This window comes from Pangasianodon hypophthalmus, chromosome 8, assembly GCF_027358585.1.
Source record: "Pangasianodon hypophthalmus isolate fPanHyp1 chromosome 8, fPanHyp1.pri, whole genome shotgun sequence".
Lineage (NCBI taxonomy): Eukaryota > Metazoa > Chordata > Actinopteri > Siluriformes > Pangasiidae > Pangasianodon > Pangasianodon hypophthalmus.
The window spans coordinates 19608823-19621043 of NC_069717.1; the positions used below are offsets into that span (position 1 = coordinate 19608823).

Consider the following 12221-nt stretch of genomic DNA (forward strand, 5'->3'; position numbering starts at 1 on the left):
AGCTTTGTCTAAAAAGTTGATTAGCTGCTAATTGTTTGCTATGATTATTTCTTGATATTGGTATTTTATTTTATTGTATACTAGCATATTGTTGCTGTCTAATGAAAGGTGGGTTAGGGTTATATGATATTCATGCTCATATTCATGTGAAAAAGTATTTTACTACAATACATGTGAAGATGTAATTCCTTTCTGGTTATCTTATTTACCAGTAGCTGGGATGTTGGAGAGTGAGCCACTTGCACTGGATCCAAATCTTTGTATTATCTGTGGTAAACCTTTAGAAAAATGGAAGAAACAAGATCACTATGTCAAGAATCCCACAGTAGAATTCCTTCCGAGAATACAAAATGTTCCAGAACAGAGAGGAGATGATATCCATAATATTCTGTTTACACATAGAGAGGATATACTTACCCTCAGAATAAAAGTTTCATATCATGTATCATGCAGCGCAAACTACTCTAGTAAAACTAACATCAGTGAACAGGAAGTCACATCTGCCCAATATGAGGGCCGGTCTGCACCAGAAGACTGCATAGGGAAGATTCATCATCCTTTAATATACACAGAGGATATTAAAGGATACATTTCTAGGAGAGCATCAAACCAATATGTCTGACAAACATTACAACAGATACAGAAGAAGTATGGAGAATGTCAGTTCTGTGTTAGCAGTGTGTTAGCAGTGTATTGGTGTGTTGATTCAAGAGCTCATTAAAAAGCACCAAACATGTGAGAGAACCATCTTTGAAAGAAAATCTGTTTGTAATCACAATATGCCACAGTCTCATTGCACACTGCTGCCACATTCAAACACCAATCATACTGGGGCTTGCAATTCTGTTTCATCATGAGTTTGGAAGCAAGACACTAATCAATAAGCTCAGCACAATGGGTCACTGTATTTCTTATTATGACTTTTGACACTTTCTCCCATCAGTGGCAGCAGACCAAATGTAAAAGGCAGGAGATGGTGTCTACATCCACAGTGGGCTCTCTGGTGTGACTGAACATGGGATTGTTGATGTAGTCATTGACAACTTTGATCAACATGAAGACATTCTGGAAGGAAATGCTATGGCAACTGCTGTGTACCGAAGAGGCCATGTCTTCACAGCAGAGAAAAGAATAGCAAGCGTTTCACACCTGTGACTTGGATGGTGAATCTACACAGGTAAATGTTGTGTTTCTGTTAGTATATGATTATAAGTATTTTTCATAATAGTGATTATCTTTTCCCAATCACAGTGTATTAATAATGATTTACTGTAAGCAGAGTTTTTATGGATATGAAGTGTTTTATATGTAATGAATATGATACGCATATTTTTATTGAAGTTTTGGTTACAGGTACATAAATCCTCCAAAGTGATCAGAACTACCTGAACTTGCCAAAGGTGAGATACTGGACTCAAACACTGCAGTCTCAAAAGCAGCATACAGAGAAGATCTCATCTCAGATGGAAACTTTTTTCAGAATGTATGTGAGAATCAACAGGATGTCTCAGGATGATCTGCATGATATGGCTTGTAGCGCTTCTGAAGAACTGGGAAAACACCATATCCTTGTAACTGCAAGGACTACCAGTTTTTTTTTTCCACAAGGGAGGATCACAATGAGACTAGGAGGTATGCACATTACCATGGCTTAGCTGGCAAGCATCAGCAGGCTCTCTGGTGATGCTGGGCTCTTTATCATACTGACTGATGTGTATGCTGATTGAACAGCTAGACATATGCTTCATGGCAAACAACTGGCAAGAAGAGATAGGAGCATTAAACGAACTTCTGAGGCTCTGTTCAGGCTATTCTGGAAAGGGATGCAATCACAACATAAAAAACAAGCCCAAAATCCCATAACTGGAACACAAGACCAGCTCCTGAGAGTTGTACAACACACATTCCATACTAATGACAAGAACACTGCAGAACAACGCATCAGTGAATTGGAGACTGACTTTACTATGATCTAGATCAGTATCCAGATGTTCTCAGATGAGAGAGTTAAATAGTCAGCAAACTTTGCATACTAGTTGAACTTCCTGAATGGTCTGAACTGTTGCTGTTCATCCGTTGCTCTAAGTGTGAAGGTGACTTTCAATTCCACCTGAATTAATTGTTGGAAGCGATGCCTTGGTTTAGAGATGCTGGAAGGACAAGCTATGCAAAGTACATGTACCAGTGCCAGTGTATGTAGCAGAATTGAAAGCCCCTGAACATCAACAGCCTACATACACATTCATGCAATAAGGAGGATATTTTGTCCAGCTGTCTGAGGAGTGAAGCTTTAACTTTGTGGCTACTGATCAGGCACTGCAGCAAACCATCAACCAAGAGGCTAAGAGTTGGCTTTACATTAATGGACAGAGATGAGAGATGGGAACTGTGGAGGAGATGCAGAACCCTTTCAACCTTAATAGTATTCCGGACAAACTGATCTGAATATTGTCACTGGTCTGGTTGCATCAGAGAAGGTTGCAAAAGAGCTTTCATGTTTCATCCAAGATGGTGCAAAGCAAAACATGGCCTTTATTGAAGAACATCTGGCAAAATCCACAAGAACAAAAAGCTTTTGGGAGCCTGAAAAAAGAAAGCATTGTGCCACCTTCATCGAGATGAAAAAGTCAGTTGGAACCAGTACACAAGTGTGAGGAAAACAGAAAAGGCTGACCTTACAAAGAAAATTGAGTCTGTAGTTGAAGAGATTCATGAATTGCCAAAAAAGAAAAGAGAATGGAAGTCTATGGTCTAACTAACCATGATGAGCTGAGATACATCTTGGCACCGATGCATCAGCAGCACAACTTCAACCAACTGAAGATGCTTTCAAGCAACATGTTTTGAGAGCAATGTATCAGACAGCAGTGTAGCGTCATAGCCATCTTTCAAAGGCATTTCTCTGGAGTCCCATTGGAAGAAGCTGGAGAGATGTAGAGAAGATGGATCCACTGAGACCACACTGTCTCAGAAACCAGCTGTTCCAAAGGAGCTCAGAAATATCATATCCCTGTACCGCAGTGATGGGAACTGCAGTGACAGCAGAAAATGCCAGTGCCTTTCAGTGGGCTTGATGTGCATGTGAGAGTTTTGCTCTTGCTTTTTTTCCTGAAAGCTCAAACATGCCACATGTAGTAGTCACTCTGGATAATGTGGAGGAGTAACATGGCTGCAGTAGACCCAGAGACTTATGTTTTGCGTCATTCAGCATCAATGTTTCAGCATCAAGCTACATTCATCTAAAGGTGTTTCCTTTTTACTTATTATATGTTCATACTATTATGCAAACTATTATTTTTGCATTCAGAAAAAAAACATTTATTTGCCCTTCAAATTAAAGTTGATTCAAAACATTCAAAATGTGCTTCAGTTTCTCCCTGATTGAACTATATCTTATAGTCTTACAAGGTGAAATAGCAGGTGACAGCATGGTTTAACACAAGTGTATGGGGATAGGTTAATTAACATAATCTCTAACAACATGGAAAATTGCAGTGTAATGGTTATTCAACTCAGGTTTCCCAGGACTTCCACCTGATATATGCTGCGTTGACTAAAAGTCATAACCTGTAACTTGTATTACTCTGATCTCTGACTAAGAAAAAGCAAACAATACACCCCTTCAACTCAGGAACTCAGGATGTTTTTTTCCCCTCTTACTTTTCTTTATTCATTAAATGATATATTCCTGCAAAGTACAATCTCTACACCATAATTTTAATCATCCATTTACATGCAGGTGCATTTACTTATTATCAAGGCTCCCACATATTAAACATTTTTGATTGTAAACATATTATTAACCAATGACATCTTTAGAATTATGTCTAGGCCTTTAGAGATAAAAGTGCACAATATGTGACATTCAGCTGTGATATATGTGACATACCATTCAGATATCTATACATAATCCTACTTCCTGCATGTAGTTAATCTCTTTTAATAGACACCTACTCTATTATACTGAGAATTTTCAGGATTTCAATTCCATCAATTCCATCAGCTACTCTCATAGCTGATAATCAATGTCTTTATCCGAAATCTCATGGATTATCCATCGAGCTCCTTGCATAATCAGTTATCTGCTTTGTATCTTTCAGTGAAAGCTGAGGCAGCTTCTGAAAGGCAGAGCAAATTTGACTCATTAAAGGAGCGTAAAATTGTGTCTTTGTGCATGTGTACCTTTTATTCAGTGTCTTTGGAGAATTCTGTTAGGAAAAGAGGTGAGTTTTTGTGTGCACAGTGAAGGAAGGCCCCACAGGTATTGGGTTCCTGTTGGGAACAATGCTGATAGGTTCACCTTGCAGTGCATGGGTGTAACTTAACCTCTAATACTGTGAATCAAATACTAATAAACAGAGTAGCTGGAAACATGATTTTAGGAGGAGGAAAGCATTAGGCAAACCTGATTTTTTTGGCACACCATTGTGTTTCCTTCACTCTCTTTTATAAGAGCTACACTTTTTTTTGTTTAGTCACTGTAAATCCAAACTGTTACATAGTCCTGTAATGTATTGGTATGTTGGCTGCATGTTGTACGATAATGCACTTCATGGTTGCGTCTTCATCTCCGTTTTGCTGACTGGAAAAAAATGTGAGAGAGGAATTCTGATCTCCACGATAAAGCCGTAATGGCTGTGAACCTCCCTGAGGAACCCACTAGCAACCTGGCCCTCTTATGGAAGCTGCTGAAACAGGTCACAGCATGCAGTGGAGAAAAAATATGTCTTTATGAGGAAAAAAAGGTAATATCAAAGTAAACAGATGTACACCTGTCATAAAGCCTCAGACGGGATTGATATAGAGTCCCTCATTTATATCCAACATGTCAAATGGCAATGGCCAAGATGGTCTCCTCAACTCTGAGTTCAGCCAGTGACATCAAATCAACATGGCTGCTCACAGTGTTAGCAGTAACCAAAGTAGCGCCTCTTACCTTTAAATGAGTTATGCTGTATATACAAGTATTTGCTTTAGATCAGTCACTGACACTAACACTGACACTAACACTGACTATGCAGTTAGCTGTTTTGAGGAGGTAAATATACAGCACTTATCACAGTTAAGTGATACAGTTTTGTTGCTAACAAAAGATGAACATGGAGGTGTCCAGGGTTTTTCCCCACTTTGTAGCTCAAATGCACGGAGGTTGAAAATTATGTCATTCCAAACTTGGACTTCTCGCTTCCAAGGTAAGTCGAATGCAGCATACAGTAAGTCCATTAATTCCCCGTATGCTCCTTTATCCCTTTTTCCCTGCTCTTCCTGTGACTATGTGACTGATTGGACATCGCATTGCCTTTTACAGCCACATAGTCCCATTAATATCCTTTTTATGAATGCCATTGTATTCAGAATGAACTGTTTTCCAGTATAAGAATATTTTGAAAATATATCTATTGGTAAGGTACACTATATTTCCAAAAGTATGTAGACACCTGACCAGTCACACCCATATGTGCTTGTTGAAAATCCCATTATAGATTTAGGCTTTCCACTAGAGTTTGAAATGTGGCTGTGGGGATTTGTCCATTCAGCCACTAGAGCATTAGTGAAGTCAGGCACTGATGTTGGGAAGAGAAGTGCACAGCTTTCCAGTTCATCCCAAAGCTGTTCAGTGGGGTTGAGGTCAGGGCTCTGTGCAGGCCACTCGAGTTGTTCCACATCAATCTTGGCAAACCATGTCTACATGGACCTCACTTTGTGCACAGGGGCGTTGTCGTGCTGGAACAGGTTTGGACCCCTTAGTTGCAGTGAAAGGAAATAATGCTACAGCATAAAAGACATTCTATAGAACTGTGTGCTTCAAACCTTGTGGCAACAGTTTGGGGAAGAACCACATAGGGGTGTTATAGTCAGGTGTCCACAAACTTTTGGCCATATAGTGCATATGCATGTAAATGTGCATTTTAAATGTTATCCCTGTTAATTAATTGTGACATGTACATACATATGCTTTTTTTTATTTTACTGTTATACAACTGCCCTTACTTAATAAAAATAATTATATTCTCCCTTTTGTTTTCATTTACCATCTTCCCAGTTACACAATCACCTTCACAAAAGCCCCACTGCCTGTATAAAGAAACACTCTCTCTGTTCATTTGAATCACAATCTATTCTTCCCTACACTTTAATCTTACGGACGTGATTATATTAAAGATCTATAAAAGCGTGCATTATATGCCACTAATACCATCATAAGATCTGTAATTATATATATATTTAAATATAAATACAGAAATAAAAGCAGGAAACTGCACCATATCTTTAACCACATTAATGCTTTTGTTATATAAAGCTTTACGCTTTTATCTAGGCTACAATAAAAACAGTATTACACTATAAGGATTTCTTTTATTTGATATTGCTTAGGCCTTATACTAGTTTATTTCTTGGCCTATTTATTATTTATTTATGGCCTTTACACATGCAATGAAAGTTTTGCATGCTACACAGGACTTGTCTCAGTCTCAACAGATGATTTTTCAGCACAGCTGGCTGAAACGCTGCAACACATCATCTCGGAATGACATTTCGCTCATTAGGGATCTTGATCTACATCTGGATGGCAAGTTCAATGTGATCAGTTTCTAAGAAAAAAACAATTAATTAATGTCATTGCGTCTGTCTGTGCACATGGATGGCCGCACCCCGTCCCTATGTGGATTAATTTGATGGTTAAATGTGGCACTGGCACTGTCACAACAATGTGGTCGCAGATAGACCTTCTTTGTATCTATGATTATGGTGTGATGATGTCTGAGTCTGAAAATCTGACCAGGCAGCTTTGGATTTTAGGGTTTCCATTGTGGCAGTAGCTCAAGAACCCTGTTTTTGAACATTTTTTAATGCTACTTCTTATGTATATTCAGTAAAAGGTTTATATATCATGGCTTAGACATTAAATTACACACAATAATAATCTAGTACTGTTGTACCTAAACCTAAAATTACAGTCAGTTGTAAAAAAAATTGAATTAAACCTGCATGTATTATTTCTTTTCTAAGTTACAGTTTAATTCAATATGATTTAATCAGACAGAGCTTTTGTCACAAAGTCGTTTTACAGATTCTTGGTCCAGACATTTAATGTCTCCCTCTGTCCTCAGAGTAGGAATTTAGTGCCACTAAATGTCACACTGTTCCCACTGCAAGACACTGTTTCATTCCCCTGAGAGAAGATCTCATCCACACATGATCTTATCTGAACACTTCATCCACTTCTCTCAAAAATATTCAAATTTCTAGAGCCATGCTGATATCAGAATGAACATCAAGGTTCCAGTTTTATTTTACTATATCTTACAAATTACATGACTAAAATGTAACATTTAAATGATTTAAAAAGTGTAAATTAATGAGTATTTTTGGAATACCTCTCATCAAATCTTTTAGTAAATGTACAAAAAGAAAGAGGAACATAAACTCATAAAATATCTCATATAATTGAGACATAAAATGTCTCTTCAGATGCATTAAAAAAAGGGTTATACTAAACGCTAGATGAAAAACTCCAAGTCTACAGAGGGACAAAAAATTAATTATTTTCTTACGTTATCAAAATCTAACAAAATAAACAATGATAATTGTAATTATAATTAAGTTGGATAACTGTTATGGTTTACCCTACCTGTCCTAACCTCACTGTAGTGCGCCTACGCATACGACTTCACTAGTGGACATGCGCACTGTGTAATATATAGCTCCTCCCCTCGGGGAGTGTTAAATACAATGAAGCACGCCTGGTAGAAATGCTGTTTTGCGGTAAACAACCTGTTTGTCTAGCTATACTGAATCTTTTCTACAGCTCATAAAAATGACACTCACCAATTTGACTAGCTGTATCCTTAGTTAGCAGGCCTAAATAAAAATGATAGATGTTAATGCATATTTTCAAATGTATCATGTTCTGTTTTTTTGTTATATAATCCAGATTGCATGTAATTCACTTTACTCTCTCTCTCTCTGTCTCTCTCTCTCTCTCTCTCTCTGTCTCTCTCTTATATAAATAGTAACTAAGCACACTGGCCTGTTTGGTCCCTCGCTGTCCCTCGGGAAGTGGCATGCTTGGGAGACACATTGCAAACACTGTAGTGCCTTTGATGTGAGACAGTAGAGCATTCAGCTTGTTCCAGTTTAAAAAATTTCTTTCTTCAGTCTTTCTATCTTAAAAAAATGGCCATTTTCTTTTTGATAACACACTTAAGATCACAGAAAACAAATCAATTACTTAATGTTACTGTGTTTATTAGACCAGCGGAGACAGTTGTAGAGGCCTGTTTTACTTCTAGCTAGAAATTATTCTGGATTTTTTTTTTTTTTTGCCCTAACCTTTTAACCAAAGCCAGACACTCTTTGAAGCTTTTGATCACCTCTTCCACAGCTGTAGCATCCTGCACATATGGCAAATAAATTCACGTTAAGGTCAATATCAGGCAACAAACTTGATTAGTTGATTAATTTGGGAGATTGTGGCATACTGGTTGCACCAATATAAGAAAACATTGAAAAGTGTCTTTTCTGAAACACAGGATCAAACTGAGGGAGGCCTCTCTGTAAACACTGAAAACTGAAAACTTCCTGCATCTTGAGGCTATTTCCTGTTCTAGAGGACAGAGAGAATAAATAAGATTTAAAGATATAATAGAGAACTTGTAATAGGAGATGGAGAAATGCAGAAAGCAGCTTTAACGTAGCGTATGTTAAAGTGAACATGTCACATGTGTGAACTTGTTTAAGAGAGAGCTATTTTTGCACATGGTCAAGATGTTATTCAAAGGCTCAACTTTTTTAATGAAGAAATAAACATCTGTTTCTTGCTGCACTCCTCCCTCTGGTGCTTTCTCATGACCTGTGTGTTTACAGTGCAAACCCAGGGAGGCCACTTTCTGAATAATGCTGTATGATATTTCAGTTGTGTTTACTTTGAATTCTACAAATAGGATGGACACACAGGAAGTGTACTGAGTTTTGTGTTTTTCTGACGATGTTTCTGCTGGGTGTGCAACTGCCAGTGCACCATCAGGAAGTCATACAACAAATGGATGAAGTATTGTACTAGAGTGAGCATTCAGAGAAAGCCACCGAAAACATTCAGAGAAAGCCACCTAGCCCATTCAATAAGAACAAAATAACATCATGCACTAATTTTCCAAGTTATATTTTGTATGAAAATATATCATTAAGAAAGGATATATATGTGTGTGTGTGTGTGTGTGTATAGTATAACATTTCAGCATAATTGCATCTGAAACTAGGTTGTGACTTTGTGCAGGTAACAATGTTACATGATATTTAGAGGGTCTGCCTTTTTATTTTTTTTTAACAGCAAGTTCTAAAATTTGAATAGTCTTTATTTCAGACAAATGCTGCAGCAAACTAAATTCCTAAATGAATGTTTGACTCTAAGCCAGGGCTACTTCATGTCAATGCTACAATGCTGCTTCACATGGATAATTGTGCACTTATGCAATGGCAGCATGAATGGTGGGCTTTGAAATAAGCACTCAGTCATGTCTACACCATAACATCAATATGTCCAGCTGCCCCTTTGTCCTGGTCCTCATCTAATCAGCACTAACCAGGAGAAAATTCCACTCATCCATCATCACACAACTTGAGTGTCATTCAGACATGAAAGGCACAGACAGACTGTTGCCTGGTGCCTGATCCTTCCTTCAGATGAAGTACACTCTTCAACCCACATATAGACCACCAATAAAGATGCATCATGTTAAACAGATATTTTTTATTAGTGTGGATCTTATGACAGTCAAAATTCTTTGTAGACATGCAAAAAAACTAAATATAGCTATCTCACTGTATATTATAGTACAAACCACATTGCAGCAATCGACAATAATCTATATTAAAATACCCATTCTGTAGAAACAGTGATGTAAGCCTAATGTGAGCTTGATATTTAAGAAAAGAACTTTATTTCGCATTTTTATAACATATATATTTCTTGTAACTGTTGAACAGAATTTAATTTGCCATTAAAGAGAATGCATTGATGTAATGTATGTAATGAGAATTGTAATGAGAGTGTAAAACAACGTCGAAATCTGTCCTTACAGTAATCAGAACTAGGTCATTTTGGTCATATTGTTTTAAATCTTAGGATACTGAGGAATGTAAAAAAGTTTAGACTGTAAAATTGCAGAGAAACATTAATTTCTTAGGTTTTGGAATTAAACAAATGAATTGTACTGCAAGTTATGATGAATTTTTTTTTTTTTTTACTGCATTCCATTGTGACATACTTATTTTAAATTCCTCAGAAGAAATCAGTTTACATTTATTACACCTACATGCATTTACAACTCTGCATGCAACTCAACACAAATATCAAACAAACAGAAAGGTGCTTACTGGCTGAATGCAGAAATCGATCTATTTGCTATACAGATCATTCACACTAGAGGGATAAACACCAATTGCTCATTCACTTTAGTTACCAAGATTCCAAGTAAATATTTTCTGCGACTTTATTTCATTTCAGTTTTATTTCAAATTTAACTGCGTAAATCAGCAAGGTGGAGTATCAGCATCTTCGGAGTTTTAGAAGTCAGGCCCTTCCTTTTTCAGGTTCTTGTAGTCTGTGTTTACAGCTAAAAACTAAGGAAATGGACAATGAAGAGAGTAAGCTTTAAATAAATCTCCAAACAGCTTTTGCTATATTCAAGAGAAAAACAGTTAACAAATAAGGAACCATTGTTATTATTATTATTATTATTATTATTATTATTATTAATGTAGACACAGGAAAGACTAATATTTCCTAAGACTAATAAATTTATATTATGGGTGCTACTTTAGCCTCTAAACAAAAGTAATTGTGAAAAGGAAGTTCATACTTGTCACACACACCTTATACTGATAGGTAGGGCTGAGCCGATTCCATGGTTCGGGGTTGCTGGATTTATTCCATCTAATAATGTGGGAAAAGCAGCCATTTCACACCAAGACCACCACAGGACAAATGAGATGTTAGTTTTGAATAACAGCAGGTCATTTTCTGATATCTGATAGTATTTATTGGACAAAAGCATACCCATGGGATATTTACCATTTCCTATTTCGCCATTCTGCTTACGCATTTAATTGAAATATGCATTTCAATATGCATTAATTTAAATATGCATTTATATACTTGATTGAATAAAGAAATGACCATCAGAATTACATAAGAAACATATGAATAAAATGCAGTGAGTGGTCCTTACGTAACATGGGGTCCCTTGGCTAGACGAACCAGATAAAGTGCAGCGCCTCCAATTCCCAGGCATATGAAAAAAATCTGTGGGATAAGCTGGAACAGAGTGCAAGAGAGTATGGGTTAGTATTAACATTTTCAGGATACAATTATATTAATAGTCTATCAACATTTATAGATAGTAGCCTATAAATATAATATGACATACAAATGTATATATTATGCAATATTAGGTTAACTTAGATTGCAATATTTGTGGTCAATTTAAAAAAAAAAACAACTTAATTCATAAAGTATGCATGATGTTCCCTAATAACGACAAAGTTTGCATAAAATACACAATAAGTATGATATTACATGTCTTTTAAAGAGAAGCAAAAAAGAGCATAATAAATATTGTAATTAAAAAAATGAGTAAACTTACTCCAGGATGTTTCCTGGCATGATCACGGATGGTTCGGAGCATAGCTGCAATGTTCGATGAAAGATGACAGGAGGAAAAAGTGGCAGTAGGGGAAAAAAGAGGGGGAAAAGGAGAGGAGGTAGAGAGAGAGAGAGAGAGAGAGAGAGGGAGGTAGATAGGTGAAAGGGAAACAAAGAGTGATAACCACAGAGGGTGGAGAATGAGGGAAAAAGGGAGAGAGAAATGGGGAGGAGAAAGGCAGAAAAAAGAGAGAGAAGGAGTGAGAAACAGAGACAGCCCACCAATGAAGGTTATCTATCAACTTTTTGTAGATAAACCTAGGAGAGGAAAATACTTCAGTAATTTTACTTCATTACTATACTCGCGTATTATTTTCGCATATTTATGCATTACTTGAGTATTATAGAATTGATTATTGTTACTCTTACTTGATTACATTTCCAAGAAAAATAGTGTACTTTTTACTCCTTACATTTTTTTTAGACATTCAAAGTACACGTTTCAAATCTCAACAATCTCTTCTTCTTTTGTATAGCCAATAACTGTATGTTATACATCAATCAAATGGGCTCAGTC

General features: G+C 36.7%; 1 protein-coding gene across 1 annotated transcript; it reads right to left on the reverse strand.

Annotated features, from left to right (window-relative positions):
* Nucleotides 1-9731: 9731 nt before the first annotated feature.
* Nucleotides 9732-11835, reverse strand: ndufa4l2a (NDUFA4 mitochondrial complex associated like 2a). Its single transcript, XM_026925607.3, has 4 exons — nt 11646-11835; nt 11232-11317; nt 10876-10936; nt 9732-10623 (listed from the first exon to the last, which is right to left on the reverse strand). The coding sequence occupies exons 1-4, from the start codon at nt 11685-11687 to the stop codon at nt 10567-10569; spliced, it is 246 nt and encodes an 81-aa protein (XP_026781408.1). The 5' UTR covers nt 11688-11835; the 3' UTR covers nt 9732-10566.
* Nucleotides 11836-12221: the final 386 nt, after the last annotated feature.

Bases quoted from the DNA above. Each gene is read 5' to 3' on its own strand.
- ndufa4l2a (XM_026925607.3), bottom strand. From the start codon at position 11,687: ATGCTCCGAACCATCCGTGATCATGCCAGGAAACATCCTGGA. The intron at 11,318-11,645 runs GTAAGTTTACTC...ACTCTGTTCCAG, and splicing joins ATGCCAGGAAACATCCTGGA to CTTATCCCACAGATTTTTTT. The intron at 10,624-10,875 runs GTGTGTGTGACA...CCATTTCCTTAG, and splicing joins GCCCTACCTATCAGTATAAG to TTTTTAGCTGTAAACACAGA.